Raw genomic sequence first — 27,823 nt, forward strand, 5'->3', positions numbered from 1 at the left:
ACTCCCAAAAAGCCAAAGGAAGCAGCACCAGGCAGGAAAAGAAAAGGGGAAGCAGTTCCACGTGATTTCTGGGCAGGCATTGCAACAAAATATATGAAGATGGAGCTGACCAGCTAGGAAGAAGGATTTAGAAGTGCTAAGCATCGGAGGATGGTCCACTAGGAAAAGTGGGGCACTGCCTCACCTACATCAGCCCACCTCCTGCCTGCCTGCCTGCCTTCTCACGTACAGCAACCAATCAGGAAGTATCTCTGCCTGTCATTGGCTTTGGCTTCACTTACGGTTAAGTATCCCTGCCTGCCTCCCTACCAGTCTCAATGGGCACCGGCCACCACTGGTGCTATGGATGCTGGAATTACAGGTGCAACCTCACGATGGCTTTGCTCAGATTAGTTGCCCCATGGGCCCCTTTAAGATCATGTAGCATATTGTATTTTCAGTCCCAAATATCCCTTCCTGGATGTAAGATTTCCTCAGACTCTCTCCAACGCTGATTTTGTTTAATTGGATTGAGGAGGATATTTCTGCTGAACAAAACCCCTGATGAAAGATACCGCTGATAGCAGCTAATTCTGCAGTAGCACAGCTCCATATTCCATTTTAGATGGAGTTTGTTAGTGATCCTATTGCACACTTTGCATAGGGAGAACCACATTTTCGGAGGAGAGGGGAATCCCGTTAGACACCATCCAAAGCTATCCCTAGGAGTTAACATCAGGCAAGCTCCTTTGCTGTGATGTTTTATTTTTTTTTTTTTTCAATAATTTTTATTCAGATTTTCATAAAACATACAAGACAAAATCATAAAACATTCAAAGACAAAAAACAAAATCAAAAATAGTTAAACAAAAAGAAAAAAAGAAAAAAAAAAACAAAAATAAAAAATAAAGAGTAAAATATTGACTTCCCATTTGTCAAAGATCAAATCAGTTATAAGTCTATAATATATAACAATCCTGTCTCTTAAGTCATATTATAAAATCACTTTCCTCCAGTAGTTATCTTACTTAATCATCAAATCTCATAAACATTACTTTATTCTTTCCACAAAAAGTCAAAGAGAGGTTTCAATTCTTTAAGAAATATATCTATCAATTTTTTTTCCAGATAAGCATATCGATTAATCCATCTCATTACTAATTATGATAATCTTATTGTCATAACCATAGTCAAAATAAACATTTCAATTAATCCATCACATCAGAATCTGTTAAGTTCAGTAATTTCAGTAGCCATTGTTCTATTATCCCTATTAGTTCCATTTTCCATCTTCCATCTTCAGTAGTCTTGTTAAGTCCAGTAATTTCAGTATCCAATCTTCCATTATCAGTATTCCATAATAATCTTGCTGTCAAAGCCATAGTCATATAGTAAGAGTCTGATGGGAATTACCTCTATCCCAAATATTTTCTTGCCATCCATTCTAAATAGGTTGCTGAAATATTGCTGTAAAATCATATCTCTGTTCTTTTTTTCAAAATACACTGGGTCATCTCTTGAAAGTTTTTCCATTGTCACATGGCTGCAGTTAATTCCATAGATTTTCTCTATATTGGGCTCCATCACATCATTCCAGTCCAGAAGATTATCCATGCCATTGATAACTTTATCTCTAGAATCTTCATTAATTTCTTCAGAGATAACATTGAGTTCCAAACAATAGATTTTATTTCTAAAGTCCATAGACTCCAAGTCTTGTTCCTGTTCCACGTTTGTTCCAATCTCCGGGATCTCCTCTCTCACAGGGACCCCTGTTCCAGTCTCCAGGGTCTCCTCTCTCACAGGGACCCCTGTTCCAGTCTCCAGGGTCTCCTCTCTCACAAGAACCCCTATGTCTTTAATCTCCTGTGTCTCCAAACAATAAATTTTGTTTCTAAAGTCCATAGACTCCAAATCTTTTTCCTGTTCCACGTTTGTTCCAATCTCCGGGGTCTCCTCTCTCACAGGGACCCCTTCCAGGGTCACCTCTCTCACAGGGACCCCTATATCTTTAATCTCCTGCTTCATTTTACTCAATTCAATTTTCAGCTCCTTACAACCCTGTCGCAGGTTTTGTTTCGTTATCTCAATCTCATCCATTATTTTCTGAAACATAGTTATTTCCAGCTTCTCAGCCACTTTCTTAATTGCCATTTTAAAAGAAAAATATAGGAAAACCACTTCTTATTTCAGCAACAATTGGGTTAATACTCCAAACTTGGTGACATCACAGTATAAACAGAGCAGACAGCCTTATCTCTCCATGTTTAAGTAAACAAAATGCAGTTCCCAGGATCGAAACAATTAATGGCGGTCGTCAGAAAACAGATTCGTCAAAATAAAATAGACCAAAAAGAGAGTAGTCTCAGGCAATATAATATTCTTCAAAATAAAAATCTGGAATAGAAATCCCTCTTCAGTGTATATCTTTAGAATGCAAATCCAGGACAGCTTTTTGCAACAAAAACAGAGATAAGCTATTAATTAGTGAGTAGCAGAGAGAAGTTATGGCTCCCCAGTGAGATGTCAAAAACCGATCAATCTGGCAAATCTCTTTTAAACAGCAACAATTTAAGTCAAGTAAAAGAAAAATATAGAAAGAAGGGTGCTTGCCTGTTAGTGCGTTCTCTCTTAAAAGATAAGATGAACGTTCGCTTTTCCAGATAGAGCTTGTTGTTAAAAATCCGTCCCACCTTCGTCGGCTGGACCTCGTCCCATAAATTAATGAGATCTGGTCGTCCCAACAAAAATAGGCTTTGAGGTTAATCTCTTCGTTTCTCCCTACCCGGGAGAAGTTTAATCAGTCAAAAAAAAGAAAAAATCTGACTGATATATCTGAATAAGCTTCTTTTGAGGCAGGAGCCCGTCTCAAAAGCAGGCACAGGCTAAGTCACCCTTCCCGGAAGTCCTTTGCTGTGATGTTTTAGACACATGCTAAAAACTTCTTTGCCTTGGCAAAAAATTACGGATGTAATTTTATTATGTATGCTTCTTTTTAAATTCTCTTGATCTTCTCGATATTTTTTATAACTTTATTACATCTACCTGTTTTTCAATGTTGGTTTTATCTGCATTTTTAAATCAATGCTTATACTCTTCTTTTGTAGACTGCTTAAACTATTTATTGTGTTATTAAGCGGTCTATAAATGTTCTTAAGTTAACAAAATAAAAAATAGCTATAGGCACTTCCAGACAGTCACTGTTTTCAGAGTGGGATTCAGTTACATACCGCCAAATTCAAGTTGTGTGGTTATAGTTGATTGCGAAGACTTGCGCAGCAAACCCACTTTGTAAAAAGATCAGACTTTTCGTGATAAGGAAAGTGATGGGCAGATGCACTGGAAAGTGTTGGATAACACTTGTTTTGACACAACATCCCTCACCACAAACAAATCAGAATACATGCTTGTCAAATAGCTGACATTGTCTAACCTCCCCGGAGACAAATCAGGACAAATGCTCATCGAATAACCCGCATTGTCTAACCTCCCCACAGACAAATCAGGAGGAATGCTCACAAAATAGCCAACCTCGTCTAACATCCTCACAGACAAATCAGTACGAATTCTGAATAAACACATTGTCTGGAAGCACCCTGTAGGACCCGCTCAGCTGCGGACCAAGCAGCTGAGGGGAGGGGAGCTTGTGGATAGAATCTCTTGTCATTCCTTGGCGACTTCTCTTGAGGATTCTCTAGATGATATCCTGTCTCAGCTTCAGCTTGGAATGCAGTTGGGTTTCTTCCAGTTCCGTGACTCTGAGATAAACGAAAGACTTAGATAAACAGGATGAGATCTGGAAGAGACCAGCTATATTACTGTGGGGTGGGGAGGGTGCTTTGAGGAAAAGCTGGAACTCTTCAGGAGCAGAGGTTAATACATCAAAAGCTGTAGACAGATGGTAATGCAGACGGGCATCTTTGTTGCTGAAGTTAAAAAAGCAGCTGGGCAGAGGAATGTATCAAATAGCAATTAAACTAGGGGGGAAATATCTGGGGTAATAGTTTAAAACTGGGGCTGAGTTCTTCCTAAAGTGTCAGCCATTGGCTGAGCTTCCTTAATGTCACAGAGAGAATTTAAGTTGCCTTATACTCAGAGCTTGGAAGATTAATTTTAAAAAGTAATAAATTACAGTTACAATTACATGGCCCAAAAAAGTAGTAACTACTGTTACAATTGCATTTGCTCTGAAAGTAACGGATTGCTTTTTCTCAAAAGTAATCACTACAATTACATTTCAGTTGCTTTTTAAAAAAACGCCTACAAGGTGCTGGCTTTGGCTGCTGCGCATCTAAGTAGTCTAAAACAACATTAAAAATAAACACACACATACAGAGGTAGTAGAATAATTCTTTTTATCCATAAGATAGCAATGGTGGTCTCTGCACTGGTAGGGGAGGTAGGTAGGGGGCTGAGGGGGGGGGAAGTTGGAGCAGGGCCAACTGGAGACACAACATGTCACACCATACCTGTTGTTTGTTAAGGGTGCTGGGAATTGTAGCTCTGTGATGGGTAAACTACAGTTCCCAGGATCGTTGGGGGGGAAACCATGTGGCTTAAATATATGGTGTGTACGCAGGCAAAGCTAAAGATAGACACTTGTTTATTATTAAATTTATATCGCATTCTTCTCCCCGAAAGCAGCCCAGGGCAACACTGAAACAACAGGCTCATTCTGTGTCCACTGACGTTCACACTCTGTAGTCTTACACACGAATCGGTCCAAGTTGTCATGACTCTGGGATCCAGCAGAGTGGTTCAACAATCAACCCCTCTTCCCAAGGAACTCTGGGAGTTGTTGCTGTGTGAGGGGAATAGGGGTCTCCTAACAACTCTCACCCCCCTCACAATCTACAGTTCCCAGGATTCTTTGGGAGAAACCATGATTAAAGTGGAATAATAGTGAAATAAAGGCAGGGCCGGTGACAGCCTGCCCTGGCCCCCTGCTCCCAGCCCCCCCTCCCGTACAGACCGTGTGGGACTGTTCCACCTACCTCTTGTCTCTTTCTGTGAATGCCCTGCACACTGGGCGTGCAGGTTACTGCCATCAACCAAGATGGCGGTGGAGGCTTCTCTAAGGGGCTGATACCTCTACTGCCATCTTCATTGATGGCACACATGCCTACCATCAATCAAGATGGCAGGAGGGGCATCAGCCCCTTAGAGAAGCCTCTGCTGCCATCTCGGTTGATGGCAGCTGCACACACAGCATGCAGGGCATTCACAGAAAGGGAGGGAGGTAGAGTTGGCAGGCGCTGCAGGCCTGCAATCTATAGGAAGGGCTGGGAGCTCCATCTCTGCAATCTGCGGCAGGGTCGGGAGTCGACCCTGCCAAGGATCACAGAAGGGGAGTGCTGCCCCCACACCCTAAGGAGGGGTTCTTCAGGGGACCTCGGCCAAGGCCCAACCTGGCCACCATTTGGCACCAGTCCTGAATAAAGGTATGGTGTGAATGTGGTCCAAGAGAGAGACTGTGGAACAGAGGAAGAGTGCCCATCTTCATGCCAGAGGGTTGGCCCTTTAAGGCTCTGCAGAGTTCTCTACAACGGGATGGAACCTGGAGGAGGCAGTCTGGAGACAGAGGCACAAAATACCTCAGTCCGCTCCCAACTTTGTTGGAGCAAGTTACTCACTCAGAGCTGTTTGAGGTCCAGTAAGCCAAAGTCTCAGACCAGATCATGACACAAGCCAGTGGAGTGACATAATATAAAGAAAATAAAAGAAGCAAAATGTAAGGCTGCTGTCCTACTGCTCGGCTTCCAGAATATGCTTTGCTGCCATATACGTATGTATGGCCTGCAAGGAAAGAGCCCTGCCCTCACTCAGAACATAGGGATGGTTTTGATAGGCTTAACAGGGCTCCAAGAGGAAGGCAATGGTAAACCACCTCTGAATACTGCTTACCATGAGAACCCTCTTCATAGGGTCACCCTAAGTTGGCAACCCACCAAAATGTACCAACAGGGGCATGTGGGGCAGTAGTTGTTGTTGTTATGGGCCTTCAAGTCGACTGCAACGTATGGCGACCCTATGAATCAGCGACCTCCAACAGCATCTGTCGTGAACCACCCTGTTCAGATCTGGTAAATTCACGTCTGTGGCTTCCTTGATGGAATCAATCCATCTCTTGTTTGGCCTTCCTCTTTTTCTGCTCCCTTTTGTTTTGCCCAGCATTATTGTCTTTTCTAGTGAATCATGTCTTCTCATGATGTGTCTAAAGTATGATAACTTCAGTTTCATCATTTTAGCTTCTAGTGACAGTTCTGGTTTAATTTGTTCTAACACCCAATTGTTTGTCTTTTTCGCAGTCCATGGTATGCGCAAAGCTCTCCTCCAACACCACATTTCAAATGAATTGATTTTTTCTCCTATCTGCTTTTTTCATTGTCCAACTTTCACTTCCATCCATATAGATGGGAATACCATGGTCTGAATGATCCTGACTTTAGTATTCAGTGATACATCTTTGCATTTGAGAACCTTTTCTAGTGGTTGCATAGCTGACCTCACCAGTCCAACCGCCTTTTGATTTCTTGACTGTTGTCTCCATTTTGATTAATGACTGTGCCAAGCTATTGATAATCCTTGACAAGTTCAATGTCCTCATTGTCAACTTTAAAGTTACATTAATCTCCTGTTATCATTACTTTAGTCTTTACTCCCTCCAATCTTCACACCTCCTTCATCTTTCCGCTTTCCTGCTTTCCGTATGATATGTTCTGCATATAGATTAAACATATAGGGTGAAAAAATACACCTCTGTCTCACACCCTTTCTGACTGGGACCAAATCAGTTTCTCCATATTCTGTCCTTACAGTAGCCTCTTGTCCAGAGTATAGGTTGTGCATCAGGACAATCAGATGCTGTGGCACCCCCATTTCTTTTAAAGCGTTCCATAGTTTTTCACGATCTACCCAACCGAACGCTTTGCTGTAATCTATAAAGCACAGGGTGATTTTCTTCTGAAATTCTTTGGGCCATTCCATTATCCAACATATGTTTGGTACCTCTTCCCTTTCTAAATCCAGCTTGGACATCTGGCATTTCTCACTCCATACATGGTAAGAGCCTTTGTTGTAGAATCTTGAGCATTACTTTACTTGCATGGGATATTAAGTTTGATCATTACTGCCTTCCCTGGGATCCCCTTTCTTTGGAATTGGGATGTATATTGAACGCTTCCCCTCTGAGGGCCATTGTTTTATTTTCCATATTTGTTGACACATTTTTGTCAAAATTTGGACAGATTCAGTCTCAGTAACTTGTAGCAACTCTATTGGAATGCCATCTGTTCCTGGTGATTTGTTTCTTCCAAGAATTTTAAGAGCAGCTTTCACCTTATATCCTAAAATTTCTGGTTCCTCATCATACGGTTCCTCGGTGAATGAATCTGTCATCCTTGCATCTCTTTTATATAGTTCTTCAGTGTATTGCTTCCATCTTCCTTTTATTTTATCTCGGTCAGTCAGTGTGTTTTCCTGTTGATTATTCAACATCCCTATTCTTGGTTTTAATTTCCCTTTAATTTCTCTAATCTTTAGGAATAGGGCTCTTGTTCTACCTTTTTTGTTGTTCTCTTCTATTTCTATACAATAACTATTATATAGTTCTCTTTGTCCCTACGTACTAGTTACTGTATTACTGCATTTAGGGTTCTGACCGTGTTTCTATCTCCTTTTGCTTTTCCCTCCCTTTTCTTTAACCATTTTAAGAACTTTGTCAGTTATCCATTGAGGTCTTTTTCTCTTTTTAACTAGAGGTATTTTCTTTTTGCATTCTTCCCTGATAATGTCTCTGACTTCAATCCATAGTTTTTCTGGTTCTTTATCAACTAAGTTTAAAGCCTGAAACCTGTTCCTTATTTGTTCTTTATATTCTTCTGGGATATTATTTAAATTGTATTTTGGCATTATGAGTGCTTTGTTGTCATTCTTTAGCTTTATTCTGATTTTCGATACGACCAGTTCATGATCTGTACCGCAGTCTGCTCCTAGTCTTGTTTTTGCAGAAAGTATGGAACTTCGCATCTTCTGCTACCAATTATAGAATCAATTTAGGAATTATAGAATCAATTTGACCATCTGGTGATGTCCACGTGTACAGTTGTCTTCTTGGTCGCTCAAAAAATGTGTTGGCGAGAAACAAATTATTGGTTTCACAGAATTCAATAAGTCTTTCTCCTGCTTAATTTCTATCTCCTAAGCCCATTTCCCCACAATTTCTAGTTCTTCTCTGTTCCCTACTTTTGCATTCCAGTCCCCCATGATTATCAGAACATCTTGTTCTGGTGTGTGATGAATTTCTTCCTGTACTTCTGTGTAAAATCTCTCCAATTCCTCCTCTTCTTCATTTGCCGTTGGAGCATAGACTTGGGTGATGGTTATGTTAATAGGTTTCCCATTAAATCTCATTGATATAGCTCACTCAGACCTTGCGTTATAGTTCCTAATTGCTTTTGCTACATCACTTCTCACTATTAAAGCAACCCCATTTCTTCTTAATTTCTCATTTCCTGCATAAAATGTTTTCTATCTGCCTGATTGAAAATGTCCCATTTGCATCCATTTAATTCACTCACACCAAGTATGGTAATGTTGATACGTTCCATTTCTTGCTTGACAATTTCTAACTTTGACTTCCGGGAAGGGTGACTTAGCCTGTGCCTGCTTTTGAGACGGGCTCCTGCCTCAAAAGAAGCTTATTCAGATATATCAGTCAGTTTTTTCTTTTTTTTTGACTGATTAAACTTCTCCCGGGTAGGGAGAAACGAAGAGATTAACCTCAAAGCCTATTTTTGTTGGGACGACCAGATCTCATTAATTTATGGGACGAGGTCCAGCCGACGGAGGTGGGACGGATTTTCAACAGCAAGCTCTATCTGTTAAAGCGAACGTTCATCTTATCTTTTAAGAGAGAACGCACTAACAGGCAAGCACCCTTCTTTCTATATTTTTCTTTTACTTGACTTAAATTGTTGCTGTTTAAAAGAGATTTGCCAGATTGATCGGTTTTTGACATCTCACTGGGGAGCCATAACTTCTCTCTGCTACGCACTAATTAATAGCTTATCTCTGTTTTTGTTGCAAAAAGCTGTCCTGGATTTGCATTCTAAAGATATACACAGAAGAGGGATTTCTATTCCAGATTTTTATTTTGGAAAATATTATACTGTTTTGAGACTACTCTCTTTTTGGTCTATTTTATTTTGACGAATCTGTTTCTTGACGATTGCCATTAATTGTTTCGTTCCTGGGAACTGCATTTTGTTTACTTAACTATGGAGAGATAAGGCTGTCTGCTCTGTTTATACTGTGATGTCACCAAGTTTGGAGTATTAACCCAATTGTTGCTGAAATAAGAAGTGGTTTTCCTATATTTTTCTTTTAAAATGGCAATTAAGAAAGTGGCTGAGAATCTGGAAATAACTATGTTTCAGAAAATAATGGATGAGATTGAGATAATGAAAATTGAATTGAGTAAAATGAAGCAGGAGATTAAAGATATAAGGGTCCCTGTGAGAGAGGTGACCCTGGAAGGGGTCCCTGTGAGAGAGGAGACCCCGGATGGAACAGGGGTCCCTGTGAGAGAGGTGATCCTGGAGACTGGAACAGGGGTCCCTGTGAGAGAGGAGATCCCGGAGATTGGAATAAACGTGGAACAGGAACAAGATTTGGAGTCTATGGACTTTAGAAATAAAATCTATTGTTTGGAACTCAATGTTATCTCTGAAGAAATTAATGAAGATTCTAGAGATAAAGTTATCAATGGCATGGATAATCTTCTGGACTGGAATGATGTGATGGAGCCCAATATAGAGAAAATCTATGGAATTAACTGCAGCCATGTGACAATGGAAAAACTTTTAAGAGATGACCCAGTGTATTTTGAAAAAAAGAACAGAGATATGATTTTACAGCAGTATTTCAGCAACCTATTCAGAATGGATGGCAAGAAAATATTTGGGATAGAGGTAATTCCCATCAGACTCTTACCATATGACTATGGCTTTGACAGCAAGATTATTATGGAATACTGATAATGGAAGATTGGATATTGAAATTACTGGACTTAACAAGACTACTGAAGATGGAAGACGGAAAATGGAACTAATAGAGATAATAGAACAATGGCTACTGAAATTACTGAACCTAACAGATTCTGATGTGATGGATTAATTGAAATGTTTATTTTGACTATGGTTATGACAATAAGATTATCATAATTAGTAATGAGATGGATTAATCGATATGCTTATCTGGAAAAAAAAAATTGATAGATATATTTCTTAAAGAATTGAAACCTCTCTTTGACTTTTTGTGGAAAGAATAAAGTAATGTATATGAGATTTGATGATTAAGTAAGATAACTACTGGAGGAAAGTGATTTTATAATATGACTTAAGAGACAGGATTGTTATATATTATAGACTTATAACTGATTTGATCTTTGACAAATGGGAAGTCAATATTTTATTCTTTATTTTTTTTTTTTTTCATCTTTTTTTCTTTTTGTTTAACTATTTTTGATTTTGTTTTTTGTCTTTGAATGTTTTATGATTTTGTCTTGTATGTTTTATGAAAATCTGAATAAAAATTATTGAAAAAAAAAAAGACAATTTCTAACTTTCCCTGGTTCATGCTTCTCACATTCCATATTCCTATTGTGTACATTGTACAACTCTGGACTCTCCTTTTGCATCTGTGCACATCAGCCTCTGGGCTTCCTTTCAGCTTTGACCCTGCTGCATCATTAGTCATAGTGCTATACGTACTTGTCTGTTGTTTTTCCCCAGTAGGTTGATGAGTGCCTTCTGTCCTGGGGGTCTCATCTTCCAGCACTATCTCGTGTTGCATTTTGGATACTCTGTTCATAGGGTTTTCGTGGTAAGAGGCATTCCGAGGTGGTTTACCATTGCCATCCTCTGAATCTGGTTGCATTTTAGTCTGGTATCTCAGGTTTGACCATTTCACCTTGGGTGCCCCTGCTAGGAGTCTAGCCTCTTGGTCTAGACTCCTGACGGCATTGTTCTCAGCTTCTTTGATGCTCTCAAACCCCCTCACCATGTTAAGGAGTGCATCCTAGAGGAGAAAAGGAATACTAGAATTGCCTCTTGGTCTGATCCAGCAGGGCTGGATACCTTCTTCCCCTGGTACCTTCTTATGCTTTAAATTGGAAGGACCAGGACTGAACATGAGACTTTCTGCATGGAAAGCATGAACTCCACCAATGAGCTACATCCCTACATTCGACTGTGCATAATTGGAAGGAGCTAGATAGGCACAAGCCTCCTGATTTGGAGGAGTAGGTCTGGGACGTCTCTCACTCCTTACGCCCTCTTTCCCCTCTCCAGCCATGGATTCCTTGCCTCTCTTGGTGCTTCTCTCTTCCCTTCCTTGCTGTAACTCGCTGTGAAGTCTTCCACTTGCAGCTCTTCTCTCTGGGAATATGCAGCACCTATTCTACAGCAAGAACAGACCTCCAATCCCACCCTCCCCACCAGTTAGGAAGAGGTCATCACAGCAGTTTTCATGCCCTCTGATGCCATCTCTAGGAGCCAGAACTCTGTGGTTTTAATGCTTTGGAGTCTGATCTTTGGACCATCTCGCCATAAGAAGAGCCCTGCAGGATCAGGCCAGTGGCCCACCTAGTCTAGCATCCTGTTCTCACAGTGGCCAACCAGTTGCCTCAATGGGAAGCCCACAAGGAGCACCTGAGTGCAAGAGCACTCTCCCTACCTGCGATTCCCAGCAACTGGCCTTTAGAAGCAGATGGTATATACTGCCTCTGACATAGAATTGAATCATAAACAAACAGCCACTTAGCAGTCTCTCTCTCTCTCTCACACACACACACACACACGCACACACAATTAGCACAAGCACATATCCTCCCCCCCCCCCATGGCATAGGCTTGAGCCGAAAGGAGGGTTTTTTCAAGCTTAAATGTGACTGTGTTTTCAGCAGGTAAGGGGGAGTCGCAACAGAGGAGGGCAAAAGGTTACCTGTCTGCCACTACCCCATCATTCCCCAGCTTTGACCCCCCCACATACACAGCCTCTCCCACCATCGCCTCAACAGTTAGGCTTGTGGGGAGAGAGACTCCCCTTGATTTCAATACGAGCTTTTTAAAAGCAGGGCAGAGCCAAGGAGGGGAGGCTGTGGCCAGATGAGGAGGCTCTCACATGGTGGTGGTTTTGCACCTGTAACCAAGCCTAAGCATATGCAACCGCAATAACCAGGCCTTGCTTCCCTGTTGACCTTTGGCGCCGCTGCCTTCGCTGTTTACCCAGCATTGCATTGTGGGTTGTAAGCTCCTCTGGGCGGGGACCTGCTCTCTTTTGTACTCTGTAAGGTAAGGGTGGAGAACCTCAGGCTGGGGAGCAAATGTGGCTCTCCAGGCCTCTCTGTCTGGCCCTCTGGACTTTCACCAGATGAAACCCCCTCCCCAGCCACACCCCTCATCGGCGCACCTCCAGTGTTTTTGTCTGGCTGGGATGTGATCTTGAACTCTGATAATGCCTCTTGCTTGCCTGGATGGAGGTTAGAGAGGGGTGCGTGTAGAAACTGCTGCACAAATAACGTTTACATTCATTGCACTGCCCACATTTGCCTCTGGCCCCTTCACCATAGCATATGGCCCCCCGAGGGTTGCCCAGAAGGCAATGTGGCCCTCGGGCCAAAACAGATGTCCCACCATTCTGACAGAGCATCATGCACTGATGCTGCTACATAAATAAATAGGCGAATTTCCACGCATCTGAGTTGTTTCTATTGCAACAGAGACTCCTCTAGCGCTAGTCTGACTATGCTGACTACATCTCCCAGGATCCTTAGGGAGGGCAAGCGGGGGGAGAGAAACCAGGATTGTAAAGGGTAGGGAATCCAGGTGTGTTTTTCTAGGCCTGCTTGTCTTTCATTTGTCTCTTTATTTTAGAAGTTATTTGGTGTTGCACAGAGCAGAGCTTGGAAAAGTTACTTTTTTGAACTACAACTCCCATCAGCCCAATCCAGTGGCTATGTTGGCTGGGGCTGATGGGAGTTGTAGTTCAAAAAAGTAACTTTTCCAAGCTCTGCGACAGATCCTATCAGCTTTGCTCATGGTGGGCTAAAGAAGAGATGATAACACGGGGAGTCCTTGCTGTTCCAATCCCATGTCATTCAGAGAACCTGTTTGGGCCCTCTTTGACTGAGAGAAGGGACTGTGTGGCCTTAAGGTCAATTGAGAGAGAGACCAAGTAATGCCCAAGAGAGAAATACAGAACTTGGCAGGAAAAAAAGTGCAGGACAACAAAGGTTGGCAAGAGAGAACCATTTTATTTTTGTAAAGAAAAAGCATGTGACAAAAAGATTATATTTTGCAATGTTGCCCCGTAAGTGTTCTGTCACAGTATTAATGCTCCTTCCATGAAAGGGCACAGATGTAAACCCCCCTCCAAGAAGGTAAACGTTGAAACAGGTTATTTGATGAGAAGGACAACATAAAGTGTTTGTAACATTCCAGTGGTATATATCCTAAGGAGCAACCTTGGCATGTAGAAATTTATAACCACATTGCATCTATCCGCACACACACTAAGGTCCACTGAAAATTCACATCTGAGCTTAAAGATATAAAAAGAAACCACAACAGAAAAACAGAATCTAAGTGACCAAGAACTGCTACAGACCCACCACCATCTCTGGGTCACTGAGGTCAGCAGAAGTTCCAGCAATAAAGGTTTTTGAAAAATAATTCCTCTTTTAAGAGCAAGAATTTTCTTAGAGCCCAATAAAGGGGGGGGCTGGGTTGCAAAATCCAGCGTTTGCAAGTAGAAAATATAAGATATAAATATTAACATACATCATTTTACTTACTCATAGAAACTACAATAGCGCAAATTCAGTATGTTACATTGCAGTTGTTCAGGCTGTGTATTAACATTGGGATTTGGTTGTAAAAAGCAGCGATCATGACATACAATTGGGCAACAACACACTCCATTTGCATCACATGAATATACAGAATACTGTCTCCACCTAGTGGAAAGACCACATGTGAGCTTGCTTTGGTCTATTGCTAAATATGAGTTGGGGGAGGAGTGGGCACATACACACATAACCCATCCAGAGTTTATTTTTCTGACTCATTATTTTCAAACAGAAAGACAGATCCAATTGTAACCCCCCCCAAACTTCAAAGAGAGTGCAATCCAATCCACTGTAGGTTGTATGCTTAATTCTGGATCAGCTTTCCTACGGACCAACTGTCTTGTATGTCTTGTATGAATTAAGTCTGTTTGTTAGCCAACGCACAATCCCACCACTGTGCTCAAACATAGAATCTGAACCTTTACAGCTTTCTTTGCATAGAATGGAAAGCAAAAGGAGAGCTGTGTGTCGTCAACATGTTCATGGGATCAAATCCCCAAAAGACCTCTCCAAGTGGTTCCATGTTGATGTTAAATAGTACAGGGGTCAGTATGGAACCCAAATGAACCTCGAGGGCATTGGCCACGGGGCCTCATCTTCTGGGATCTGTCAGATGGAACCACCACGGCTCAGTGGTACAGCAGCTGCTTTGCATGCAGAAGGTCCCAGGTTTGGTCCTGGCATCGCCAGGTAAGGTTGAGAATGACTCCCTGTATGAAACCCCAGAGAGCCGCTGCCAGTCAGTGTACCGTAGACAACACTTACGAATGGTATGACTCGGTATAAGGTAGCTTCCTATTTCCTCCCATTTCCTCTTCCAGACAGATGCCCAAGAAGGACGCTTTGGCCAATGGTATGGAATCCACTAAGTCCAAAAAGGATGCACCTCCACAAGTCATCCACTAAGGTAGTCCCCAAACCAGACCTGCACCCGGATTGGGATAAATAATGTGTCTCATTTCTATTTCCCCCCCTAAAAGCCCTTTTATACAGGACTCGAGGAAATCCCACTGAATTGGAATGGACTGAAATAACCATCAAAATAACAATAAGGCAACGTTACATGATTCTATTGCTCCTGGAGTTCCCTGAGTTTTGGAAGGAGAATGGTAAAGACTTTGCATAGAAGTGCTTGCAGCTTTCCTCTTTGCTTAGCCTCAGACATTGTGGATTGAACAAGTAATAGAAGCAAAGCATTGATTTCAGCATAAAGTTGATTCTTCATTGGCATTGCTCTGGTCCAAGGTTTCCAAAAGCTCTCCCGAAGGGGCTCAGTTTATCTCTAACCGGATCTCGGCCTGGACAGGAGCAGAACTTCCTAAAAGTACAATCCGAGAGAGTCATATAGGGTAAGTAAGAGAGCTTATACCAAAAGATATATAAGACCACTTCTTCTAACTGGTTATAACTTTAAGTTTTATGTTAGCCTTATCTGGGGTCTGCTGTGGGATACGTGGGTGGGAGTAACCCTATTGAGTTCAGTGTGATTTACATCTGAGTAAATATGCATAGAATCGCAGGCTTAAGTTAATAGAAAGCTAGGGCTGTGCCAAAAATTTCAAAAAATTATTTTTCAGAAGTTCTTTGGGTGGGTGGGAGCAAAACAAACCCATCACAAAATTCAGGGTGGATTTCTCCATAATTCTGGGGAGGGGGCAGAGGCTTAGTGTATGGATCCTTACACCTTGACCAGGGTTTTTCCCTGTGCCACTCACAGCCAAAATTCCCATGCCGCTCACAGTGGCACAAGGCAGTCCTTCTCCATAACTTCCCACTACTCCCACTTCCTGGAATACCCTTGGCAGCAACGCCAAATCATGCCACACCATGTTGCCCCCAAAGCATCTTGGGAAGTATGGCTGGTGGGAAGTGGGGTGAGGATTAACGCACAGGTTTCTGCCATCTGCACTTCTTCTTGAGACCCAGAAAAGTAAATAGTAAACCTCAACCCAAAAAATTCAGAGAAATGGTTCCTCTCCTTGCCCCCAAAGAAAACTAGTCCACATTTTCACAGAGGGAGAATATACAGGAAGAAGGTGGAGATTTCAATCCAGTCTTATAAATAGCATTTATATCCCACACTTCCCGCTAAGAGTTCACAGCAACACACACACGGATTCTCCCAGACATGGGCCATATTTACGCTATTCATTTATTCCACTTTATACAGTCCAGGCTTCGCCCAAAGAATCCTGAGAAGTGTAGCTTGTGAAAGATGGTGAGAGCTGTTAGGAGAACCCAGTTCCCCTCATAGAGCTACAATTGCCAGAGAGGTTTAACAGAATCCCTCTTCCCAGAGAACTCTGGGAATTGTAGCTCTGTGAGGGGAATAGGGGTTTCCTAACAACTCTCATCACCCTTCACAAACTACAGCTCCCAGGATTCTTTGAAGGAAGCCAGGACTGTGAAGTGGAATAAATGCATGGTGTGGATGTGGCCTATATGCTCTTCCAACCTATATCTTAGGTTGCAATCACACTATTTCGTCTGATGGAACCCAGTGGGGGCCACTGAGAATGAAGCCCGCCTCGATCTGCATACACCCCAAGGCTGGCTCTAGGTTTGAGGGGCCTTGGGCAAGGTAACCTCTGATGGACCCCCTCATCCACATCAAACTCTGGCATGCCTATCTGGTGGAGAGTAGCAGTGGTGGTGGCAGCAGCACTTTCAACAGCATTCCAGAGAAGGGAGCACTCCAAAGCTTTCCAAACTCGGCCAGGTAGTTGTGTAGCTGCCATTTTAATTTCCAGAATACTTACCAATAAATCTGAGGTTTGTTTGGAGATTATAAGATGCCCTGTGGGGGGGAAACACCAAGGAGACAAGATGAGGCACATTGGAGGTCTCTAGTTCTGGCTAGCATTGAAACGAATTTCAGTTTTGTGGCAGCCAAAATCTACTGCCTGAGGAAGCCATCTTACTAATGGTAGGTCTAATGGTGGGGCCCGCCTTGGTCAGCTACAGAAACAATTCAAGATTATCAGGATATCAAGTAGCATCAAGTAATATTCTGCCAAAGACGTGGCAAATGCCACAAAATGGAGTAAGCCCAAGACCGCAGCTCCTTAGGACTTACCACCAACAGTGAAACATCCTGATTGCATGGTAAAACATGCAATGGATCCATCTTGGCCTGCAACAAGACAAGAGGGGAAGACTTGAGGTTCTTGGACATCTCTCGGACTGAAACAAAAACTGCTTAAAAGGTTTCTTCAAAATTTCTTTTTTTGATCTGAGGACCACATGCCAAAGTGGGTGTGGCTGAAGTGCAAAAGTAGGTGGAGCCAAAGCCAAATGGAATATATTAATACATCTGATGGGCAGAGTAGTTCAATCCCCCAATCCATTGTGTGGAGGGGGGTGTTGTATAGGCAGAGGTGTCACTCTATCCAGCCCTGCCTGGTTCTACGGGGAGCCTTGCCAGTGAAGAGTGCCCCAATGTGCTTGCCCAAATGATAGATGGGCTTTACCACCAGCGGTATCCCCACCAGTGATAATCAGCAGGAACCCCTGAAATGGGGCATTTTGGGAGTAGGCAGAGCTAGGCTACAACAGAATCATCTGGATCCAGAGCCAGCCTTGCTGCCTTCACATTATTTGCAATCAGCCTGATCTGGGCCTCTTTGCTGCACCAGCCGGGAGCAGGCAGAGCAAAGAGGAAGTTTTTCCACACACACACTGCCTGCCCTGGCTGGTGTGGGTCAAAGGGGAGATGCGGGTCAACCTCTGTCTTGTTGCCAGGTAGCTGCAAACAAAACTGGCCTGTTTGGAAGGGCTGTTTGTTTGCACTGACCTTTTATTTAATGAGTGTATGCACAAAGTTAAAAGGACCGTTTTAAAAATGTAGTATTTCAGTGAATCCATATAAGAGGTCAATTTTAGGAACCATGATGGGACAACATTGAACTGAATTGTCAACTGTTTAAAGAAGACTGCTTTCATTCATTTTGTGTGTGCATGCAGAACAATCCTATGTAGCCCTACGTATATGCAAGCCCCACTGAGTTCAGTGAGGCTTACTCCCATGTAAGTGGGCACAGGCCTGCAGCCTTCTATTCTGCGTATTTGCAAGGAAGGCGGATGGGGAGAAAAACTGTGACTGGTTGGCTCTTCTACTGTGAACCCTGGCTCTGCCTACCATTAACTGTCCCATCAGTACCAAAAGGCATCAGCCTCCATTGCCCCCTCCCCCGCTGGCCTGCTCTTGTGATTTTCTCTCCCCTCCCCACAAAAAATTACTTCCTCATTGAGAATAGATTGGAGCGCTCCTTCCTGCTTTTTGCTCCTCAGCGGGGAGGGAAATTGCTAGACCAGAGAAGACAGCAACGTCCTAGGACACCAGAGCAGAGAGTGCTGCAATCTACCCCTCCCTGATGCTGGTGGCTGTGGCAGTCAATTCAATTGGGGGTTGGCAGGCATTTTTAAAAACCTTAATGGATTCATCACCCCTGCCCACTAGGGATGGAGGAGAAATTAAATTCAGTTCGTATTTCAAGCCAAATTATCAAATTTGCAGTTTCTGAAACAATATGCGAAATGAAACATAGGGCTCATCTACACGGGGATTTACTGTGGGTCTGGTGCTACTCACATCCCCTTTTAATTTGCACGGTTCACATGACGTTACTGGCAAACAGAAGCTATCACAGTTTTCCCCCTGTATATCTGTACTAAGCCAATCCTCTGATAATATGAAAAGGGAAGGAACAAATGTCTGCACTCCGGATCTCTAGTGCTTGCAGATGCTTTGCTCCAATGCTTTTAGGTGGGTGTGTGAATCGTTCCCCTCTCCACACCCCCTCCCTCCCCTCCTCCCTTCATTCATTTCAATTCCTGAGGGCCAAAGAGAAACATCCGGCTCTCTCTCCCATTCTGCTGGGATTTTTATGTTGTTGCAAATGTTAGTCAAAACAGAGTACAGAAATGTGTTTATTAGGATAAATTCGCACTAAAATTCTGGAGAATTTTCATAAGGATTTTTTTAAATCACAAATTGCTGCAGAAATGAGGAGAGCTGAATTTAAGATTGGATACATGAAAAACTGATGGAACCATCCCTACTGCCCATCCTAAGACTTACCATCGACTCTGAAAAGTAAAATACGGAACTGCCGGGGATCCACCTTGACCTACAACAAAATAATGAGGAGACAACTTAAAACACATACTACACACACTCATCTGTAGAGTTGGAATGATTTTGTTCCAAAAATATTCTCATCAAAATGGCTGGTGGGAAGTGGGGTGAGGATTAACGCACAGGTTTCTGCCATCTGCACTTCTTCTTGAGACCCAGAAAAGTAAATAGTAAACCTCAACCCAAAAAATTCAGAGAAATGGTTCCTCTCCTTGCCCCCAAAGAAAACTAGTCCACATTTTCACAGAGGGAGAATATACAGGAAGAAGGTGGAGATTTCAATCCAGTCTTATAAATAGCATTTATATCCCACACTTCCCGCTAAGAGTTCACAGCAACACACACACGGATTCTCCCAGACATGGGCCATATTTACGCTATTCATTTATTCCACTTTATACAGTCCAGGCTTCGCCCAAAGAATCCTGAGAAGTGTAGCTTGTGAAAGATGGTGAGAGCTGTTAGGAGAACCCAGTTCCCCTCATAGAGCTACAATTGCCAGAGAGGTTTAACAGAATCCCTCTTCCCAGAGAACTCTGGGAATTGTAGCTCTGTGAGGGGAATAGGGGTTTCCTAACAACTCTCAGCACCCTTCACAAACTACAGCTCCCAGGATTCTTTGAAGGAAGCCAGGACTGTGAAGTGGAATAAATGCAAGGTGTGGATGTGGCCTATATGCTCTTCCAACCTATATCTTAGGTTGCAATCACACTATTTCATCTGATGGAACCCAGTGGGGGCCACTGAGAATGAAGCCCGCCTCGATCTGCATACACCCCAAGGCTGGCTCTAGGTTTGAGGGGCCTTGGGCAAGGTAACCTCTGATGGACCTCCTCATCCACATCAAACTCTGGCATGCCTATCTGGTGGAGAGTAGCAGTGGTGGTGGCAGCAGCACTTTCAACAGCATTCCAGAGAAGGGAGCACTCCAAAGCTTTCCAAACTCGGCCAGGTAGTTGTGTAGCTGCCATTTTAATTTCCAGAATACTTACCAATAAATCTGAGGTTTGTTTGGAGATTATAAGATGCCCTGTGGGGGGGAAACACCAAGGAGACAAGATGAGGCACATTGGAGGTCTCTAGTTCTGGCTAGCATTGAAACGAATTTCAGTTTTGTGGCAGCCAAAATCTACTGCCTGAGGAAGCCATCTTACTAATGGTAGGTCTAATGGTGGGGCCCGCCTTGGTCAGCTACAGAAACAATTCAAGATTATCAGGATATCAAGTAGCATCAAGTAATATTCTGCCAAAGACATGGCAAATGCCACAAAATGGAGTAAGCCCAAGACCGCAGCTCCTTAGGACTTACCACCAACAGTGAAACATCCTGATTGCATGGTAAAACATGCTGTAGCCTTGGAAATGGATCCATCTTGGCCTGCAACAAGACAAGAGGGGAAGACTTGAGGTTCTTGGACATCTCTCGGACTGAAACAAAAACTGCTTAAAAGGTTTCTTCAAAATTTCTTTTTTTGATCTGAGGACCACATGCCAAAGTGGGTGTGGCTGAAGTGCAAAAGTAGGTGGAGCCAAAGCCAAATGGAATATATTAATACATCTGATGGGCAGAGCAGTTCAATCCCCCAATCCATTGTGTGGAGGGGGGTGTTGTATAGGCAGAGGTGTCACTCTATCCAGCCCTGCCTGGTTCTACGGGGAGCCTTGCCAGTGAAGAGTGCCCCAATGTGCTTGCCCAAATGATAGATGGGCTTTACCACCAGCGGTATCCCCACCAGTGATAATCAGCAGGAACCCCTGAAATGGGGCATTTTGGGAGTAGGCAGAGCTAGGCTACAACAGAATCATCTGGATCCAGAGCCAGCCTTGCTGCCTTCACATTATTTGCAATCAGCCTGATCTGGGCCTCTTTGCTGCACCAGCCGGGAGCAGGCAGAGCAAAGAGGAAGTTTTTCCACACACACACTGCCTGCCCTGGCTGGTGTGGGTCAAAGGGGAGATGCGGGTCAACCTCTGTCTTGTTGCCAGGTAGCTGCAAACAAAACTGGCCTGTTTGGAAGGGCTGTTTGTTTGCACTGACCTTTTATTTAATGAGTGTATGCACAAAGTTAAAAGGACCGTTTTAAAAATGTAGTATTTCAGTGAATCCATATAAGAGGTCAATTTTAGGAACCATGATGGGACAACATTGAACTGAATTGTCAACTGTTTAAAGAAGACTGCTTTCATTCATTTTGTGTGTGCATGCAGAACAATCCTATGTAGCCCTACGTATATGCAAGCCCCACTGAGTTCAGTGAGGCTTACTCCCATGTAAGTGGGCACAGGCCTGCAGCCTTCTATTCTGCGTATTTGCAAGGAAGGCGGATGGGGAGAAAAACTGTGACTGGTTGGCTCTTCTACTGTGAACCCTGGCTCTGCCTACCATTAACTGTCCCATCAGTACCAAAAGGCATCAGCCTCCATTGCCCCCTCCCCCGCTGGCCTGCTCTTGTGATTTTCTCTCCCCTCCCCACAAAAAATTACTTCCTCATTGAGAATAGATTGGAGCGCTCCTTCCTGCTTTTTGCTCCTCAGCGGGGAGGGAAATTGCTAGACCAGAGAAGACAGCAACGTCCTAGGACACCAGAGCAGAGAGTGCTGCAATCTACCCCTCCCTGATGCTGGTGGCTGTGGCAGTCAATTCAATTGGGGGTTGGCAGGCATTTTTAAAAACCTTAATGGATTCATCACCCCTGCCCACTAGGGATGGAGGAGAAATTAAATTCAGTTCGTATTTCAAGCCAAATTATCAAATTTGCAGTTTCTGAAACAATATGCGAAATGAAACATAGGGCTCATCTACACGGGGATTTACTGTGGGTCTGGTGCTACTCACATCCCCTTTTAATTTGCACGGTTCACATGACGTTACTGGCAAACAGAAGCTATCACAGTTTTCCCCCTGTATATCTGTACTAAGCCAATCCTCTGATAATATGAAAAGGGAAGGAACAAATGTCTGCACTCCGGATCTCTAGTGCTTGCAGATGCTTTGCTCCAATGCTTTTAGGTGGGTGTGTGAATCGTTCCCCTCTCCACACCCCCTCCCTCCCCTCCTCCCTTCATTCATTTCAATTCCTGAGGGCCAAAGAGAAACATCCGGCTCTCTCTCCCATTCTGCTGGGATTTTTATGTTGTTGCAAATGTTAGTCAAAACAGAGTACAGAAATGTGTTTATTAGGATAAATTCGCACTAAAATTCTGGAGAATTTTCATAAGGATTTTTTTAAATCACAAATTGCTGCAGAAATGAGGAGAGCTGAATTTAAGATTGGATACATGAAAAACTGATGGAACCATCCCTACTGCCCATCCTAAGACTTACCATCGACTCTGAAAAGTAAAATACGGAACTGCCGGGGATCCACCTTGACCTACAACAAAATAATGAGGAGACAACTTAAAACACATACTACACACACTCATCTGTAGAGTTGGAATGATTTTGTTCCAAAAATATTCTCATCAAAATGGCTGGTGGGAAGTGGGGTGAGGATTAACGCACAGGTTTCTGCCATCTGCACTTCTTCTTGAGACCCAGAAAAGTAAATAGTAAACCTCAACCCAAAAAATTCAGAGAAATGGTTCCTCTCCTTGCCCCCAAAGAAAACTAGTCCACATTTTCACAGAGGGAGAATATACAGGAAGAAGGTGGAGATTTCAATCCAGTCTTATAAATAGCATTTATATCCCACACTTCCCGCTAAGAGTTCACAGCAACACACACACGGATTCTCCCAGACATGGGCCATATTTACGCTATTCATTTATTCCACTTTATACAGTCCAGGCTTCGCCCAAAGAATCCTGAGAAGTGTAGCTTGTGAAAGATGGTGAGAGCTGTTAGGAGAACCCAGTTCCCCTCATAGAGCTACAATTGCCAGAGCGGTTTAACAGAATCCCTCTTCCCAGAGAACTCTGGGAATTGTAGCTCTGTGAGGGGAATAGGGGTTTCCTAACAACTCTCAGCACCCTTCACAAACTACAGCTCCCAGGATTCTTTGAAGGAAGCCAGGACTGTGAAGTGGAATAAATGCATGGTGTGGATGTGGCCTATATGCTCTTCCAACCTATATCTTAGGTTGCAATCACACTATTTCGTCTGATGGAACCCAGTGGGGGCCACTGAGAATGAAGCCCGCCTCGATCTGCATACACCCCAAGGCTGGCTCTAGGTTTGAGGGGCCTTGGGCAAGGTAACCTCTGATGGACCCCCTCATCCACATCAAACTCTGGCATGCCTATCTGGTGGAGAGTAGCAGTGGTGGTGGCAGCAGCACTTTCAACAGCATTCCAGAGAAGGGAGCACTCCAAAGCTTTCCAAACTCGGCCAGGTAGTTGTGTAGCTGCCATTTTAATTTCCAGAATACTTACCAATAAATCTGAGGTTTGTTTGGAGATTATAAGATGCCCTGTGGGGGGGAAACACCAAGGAGACAAGATGAGGCACATTGGAGGTCTCTAGTTCCGGCTAGCATTGAAACGAATTTCAGTTTTGTGGCAGCCAAAATCTACTGCCTGAGGAAGCCATCTTACTAATGGTAGGTCTAATGGTGGGGCCCGCCTTGGTCAGCTACAGAAACAATTCAAGATTATCAGGATATCAAGTAGCATCAAGTAATATTCTGCCAAAGACGTGGCAAATGCCACAAAATGGAGTAAGCCCAAGACCGCAGCTCCTTAGGACTTACCACCAACAGTGAAACATCCTGATTGCATGGTAAAACATGCTGTAGCCTTGGAAATGGATCCATCTTGGCCTGCAACAAGACAAGAGGGGAAGACTTGAGGTTCTTGGACATCTCTCGGACTGAAACAAAAACTGCTTAAAAGGTTTCTTCAAAATTTCTTTTTTTGATCTGAGGACCACATGCCAAAGTGGGTGTGGCTGAAGTGCAAAAGTAGGTGGAGCCAAAGCCAAATGGAATATATTAATACATCTGATGGGCAGAGCAGTTCAATCCCCCAATCCATTGTGTGGAGGGGGGTGTTGTATAGGCAGAGGTGTCACTCTATCCAGCCCTGCCTGGTTCTACGGGGAGCCTTGCCAGTGAAGAGTGCCCCAATGTGCTTGCCCAAATGATAGATGGGCTTTACCACCAGCGGTATCCCCACCAGTGATAATCAGCAGGAACCCCTGAAATGGGGCATTTTGGGAGTAGGCAGAGCTAGGCTACAACAGAATCATCTGGATCCAGAGCCAGCCTTGCTGCCTTCACATTATTTGCAATCAGCCTGATCTGGGCCTCTTTGCTGCACCAGCCGGGAGCAGGCAGAGCAAAGAGGAAGTTTTTCCACACACACACTGCCTGCCCTGGCTGGTGTGGGTCAAAGGGGAGATGCGGGTCAACCTCTGTCTTGTTGCCAGGTAGCTGCAAACAAAACTGGCCTGTTTGGAAGGGCTGTTTGTTTGCACTGACCTTTTATTTAATGAGTGTATGCACAAAGTTAAAAGGACCGTTTTAAAAATGTAGTATTTCAGTGAATCCATATAAGAGGTCAATTTTAGGAACCATGATGGGACAACATTGAACTGAATTGTCAACTGTTTAAAGAAGACTGCTTTCATTCATTTTGTGTGTGCGTGCAGAACAATCCTATGTAGCCCTACGTATATGCAAGCCCCACTGAGTTCAGTGAGGCTTACTCCCATGTAAGTGGGCACAGGCCTGCAGCCTTCTATTCTGCGTATTTGCAAGGAAGGCGGATGGGGAGAAAAACTGTGACTGGTTGGCTCTTCTACTGTGAACCCTGGCTCTGCCTACCATTAACTGTCCCATCAGTACCAAAAGGCATCAGCCTCCATTGCCCCCTCCCCCGCTGGCCTGCTCTTGTGATTTTCTCTCCCCTCCCCACAAAAAATTACTTCCTCATTGAGAATAGATTGGAGCGCTCCTTCCTGCTTTTTGCTCCTCAGCGGGGAGGGAAATTGCTAGACCAGAGAAGACAGCAACGTCCTAGGACACCAGAGCAGAGAGTGCTGCAATCTACCCCTCCCTGATGCTGGTGGCTGTGGCAGTCAATTCAATTGGGGGTTGGCAGGCATTTTTAAAAACCTTAATGGATTCATCACCCCTGCCCACTAGGGATGGAGGAGAAATTAAATTTAGTTCGTATTTCAAGCCAAATTATCAAATTTGCAGTTTCTGAAACAATATGCGAAATGAAACATAGGTCTCATCTACACGGGGATTTACTGTGGGTCTGGTGCTACTCACATCCCCTTTTAATTTGCACGGTTCACATAACGTTACTGGCAAACAGAAGCTATCACAGTTTTCCCCCTGTATATCTGTACTAAGCCAATCCTCTGATAATATGAAAAGGGAAGGAACAAATGTCTGCACTCCGGATCTCTAGTGCTTGCAGATGCTTTGCTCCAATGCTTTTAGGTGGGTGTGTGAATCGTTCCCCTCTCCACACCCCCTCCCTCCCCTCCTCCCTTCATTCATTTCAATTCCTGAGGGCCAAAGAGAAACATCCGGCTCTCTCTCCCATTCTGCTGGGATTTTTATGTTGTTGCAAATGTTAGTCAAAACAGAGTACAGAAATGTGTTTATTAGGATAAATTTGCACTAAAATTCTGGAGAATTTTCATAAGGATTTTTTTAAATCACAAATTGCTGCAGAAATGAGGAGAGATGAATTTAAGATTGGATACATGAAAAACTGATGGAACCATCCCTACTGCCCATCCTAAGACTTACCATCGACTCTGAAAAGTAAAATACGGAACTGCCGGGGATCCACCTTGACCTACAACAAAATAATGAGGAGACAACTTAAAACACATACTACACACACTCATCTGTAGAGTTGGAATGATTTTGTTCCAAAAATATTCTCATCAAAATTCTCCTTTGCAGATTTTGGGAGGCAATATTCTCTTAAGGACTCATATATTCTCCAAATAATCTGTTTTTATGATGTTTTAAAGTGTTTTTAGTGTTTCTGTTTGCCACCCTGGGCTCCTGCTGGGAGGAAAGGCGGGATATAAATCAAATAATAAATACATAAATAATGGATTCTCCATTTAACCCCCAGAGCTCAGTCATTTCCCTATTTATTAGCTGGCTATGGATGTTTTGCAATATTTAACTGTTGACACGCAATAACATTTAGTACTTGACGGTGCTGACAACGGATATGCAATGGTATTATCATGGCAATATCTAGGGCTATGTGCACACTAGCTGTTTCAAAAGCAGCAAGACTGCTCTTGTCTGGCTGCAGTTTGAAATGTATTTGCCCACGGCTGGACACATCTCCTTTCCCCACTACTGATGTCAGACCTTTTAGGACTGTTCACAGCAAAGTATTGGGCCAATTAATGTCTTGGCCTGAGCCTACTGCAAAGTGTTTCCATTGGACACACCTGAAATGGCAATGGGGGTTGATGACCAATCAGTTTTGAAGCCTGTGCAAAACTGACTTCAAGGTAAAATGTAATCGATCTCCAATTTCCCAGGTTTTGGAGTAAAAACGGGTGGAGTTTGACTAATGTCGTGTGTCTCCCATTTCACAAAACACAATTGGGAGACGTGCTGAAACCAATACAACCACAAGTGTGTCTTCAGCCCAATTCTCAATGCCGGGGGTAAGGATCCTGCATCCATTGGAATAAGTTAATATGAGTGAGGGGAGTCTAGAGGGAGATAAGGTCAAGGAGAGGTGAGGAAAAGGTGGGGAAAGCCAAAATGGGTGCAGGGGTGGAAGGAGGAGAGACAGCCTTCTCAAGTATCAGGTCAGCCAGTGTTCAGGGGAGACTGCTCCATTGGGGCAAATGGGGCTCTGCCCCACCAGCCTCAGCCTGCCCTCACCCAGACTCCTCCTGCCTGCCCTTCTCGCTTACAGCCAGTCCAGGGGGTGGCCCTGGCTGCCACCTTCCTCCTCCTCCTCTGCCCCAGTGTTGCCCTTGTAGAACTCATCAGGGAGGAGGATGGGGGACAAGATGAGAATTAGTGGACTCTGCCTGTCACTGGCTCTGGCTCCGCCTACTCTTGGGCTCCCTGCCTTCCGCCCCACCAGTCCCCAAGGGCACCAGATCCACTGACTGCTGACACCTGATAATGCAATAATCACAGTGAATTTCAAACCTATTAGCTCCAGAATTTTGAAAGAAAGAAAATACATCTGAGTCGTGGAAACGTCCTTCATTAGAGTGGTTCCCTAATTCCCTAGACCTTGCTACCAATTGTGGAATGTAAAGACTGCATCATAAGATATGCAGGAAATACAAGTCTCAGCAAAACCTTTAATTTTTTTTCAAAGAGTCTTCAAAGAGCCTACCACTGGCTCCAGCTCTGCCCACTGCCAGCATGTGGCCCCTGGCATATTACCCTTGAGGGAATGTGGCCCTTGGGTAAAAAGGACTTCCATCCCTTCTTGAGGCCTTACCACAAACTGTGCAATGTCCAGATTGTATGGGAAGATATACAGAAGCCTGGAATCCATCTTGATCTAAATAAAAACAAGAGGATGACAACTTGAAACATGCAAAAGACCCCAGAGTTGGAATGAATTTGTTCTACACGTTCTCTTTTCCAATTATTATAAAAAATATTCTCTGGTTGTAAAACTATTACCACCCAAAGGTGAGTTTGTGGTTATTATGAAGTATGGAAGTATGGACTGCCTTCAAGTCGATTCCAACTTATGATGACCCTATAAGGTTTTCACGGTAAGCAGTATTCAGAGGGGGTTTCCCATTGCCTTCCTCTGAGGCTGAGAGGCAGTGACTGGCCCAAGGTCACCCAGTGAACTTCATGGCTGTGTGGGGATTCCAACCCTGGTCTCAC

At 43.6% G+C, this 27,823-nt stretch overlaps 1 protein-coding gene and 1 long non-coding RNA gene across 17 annotated transcripts in view; one reads left to right on the forward strand and one right to left on the reverse strand.

The window, feature by feature from the left end:
• LOC133375372 (uncharacterized) lies at positions 1-27,528 on the forward strand. Its single transcript, XR_009760187.1, has 3 exons — positions 1-282; positions 14,869-15,237; positions 27,297-27,528. It is a non-coding gene; the product is annotated as an uncharacterized LOC133375372 (long non-coding RNA).
• LOC133375369 (uncharacterized) overlaps positions 13,275-27,823 on the reverse strand; it is a 32,867-nt gene continuing 18,318 nt past the window's right edge. For 9 of the 16 annotated variants that reach the window (XM_061606959.1, XM_061606957.1, XM_061606958.1 and 6 more), the window contains 10 exons: positions 25,733-25,781; positions 23,717-23,785; positions 23,400-23,437; positions 22,351-22,399; positions 20,335-20,403; positions 20,018-20,055; positions 18,969-19,017; positions 16,965-17,021; positions 16,648-16,685; positions 13,275-15,206 (listed from right to left, as the gene is read on the reverse strand). In XM_061606959.1, coding sequence (XP_061462943.1) covers positions 15,171-15,206; positions 16,648-16,685; positions 16,965-17,021; positions 18,969-19,017; positions 20,018-20,055; positions 20,335-20,403; positions 22,351-22,399; positions 23,400-23,437; positions 23,717-23,785; positions 25,733-25,781 — 492 coding nt within the window. In that variant the 3' untranslated portion in view covers positions 13,275-15,170. Of the gene's footprint in view, positions 15,207-16,647; positions 16,686-16,964; positions 17,022-18,968; positions 19,018-20,017; positions 20,056-20,334; positions 20,404-22,350; positions 22,400-23,399; positions 23,438-23,716; positions 23,786-25,732; positions 25,782-27,422; positions 27,486-27,823 lie in introns of all 16 variants that reach the window. The other 7 variants (XM_061606954.1, XM_061606952.1, XM_061606961.1 and 4 more) reach the window with 1 other exon arrangement.

The sequence above is a fragment of the Rhineura floridana genome, unplaced genomic scaffold (genome assembly GCF_030035675.1).
Source record: "Rhineura floridana isolate rRhiFlo1 unplaced genomic scaffold, rRhiFlo1.hap2 scaffold_19, whole genome shotgun sequence".
NCBI lineage: Eukaryota > Metazoa > Chordata > Lepidosauria > Squamata > Rhineuridae > Rhineura > Rhineura floridana.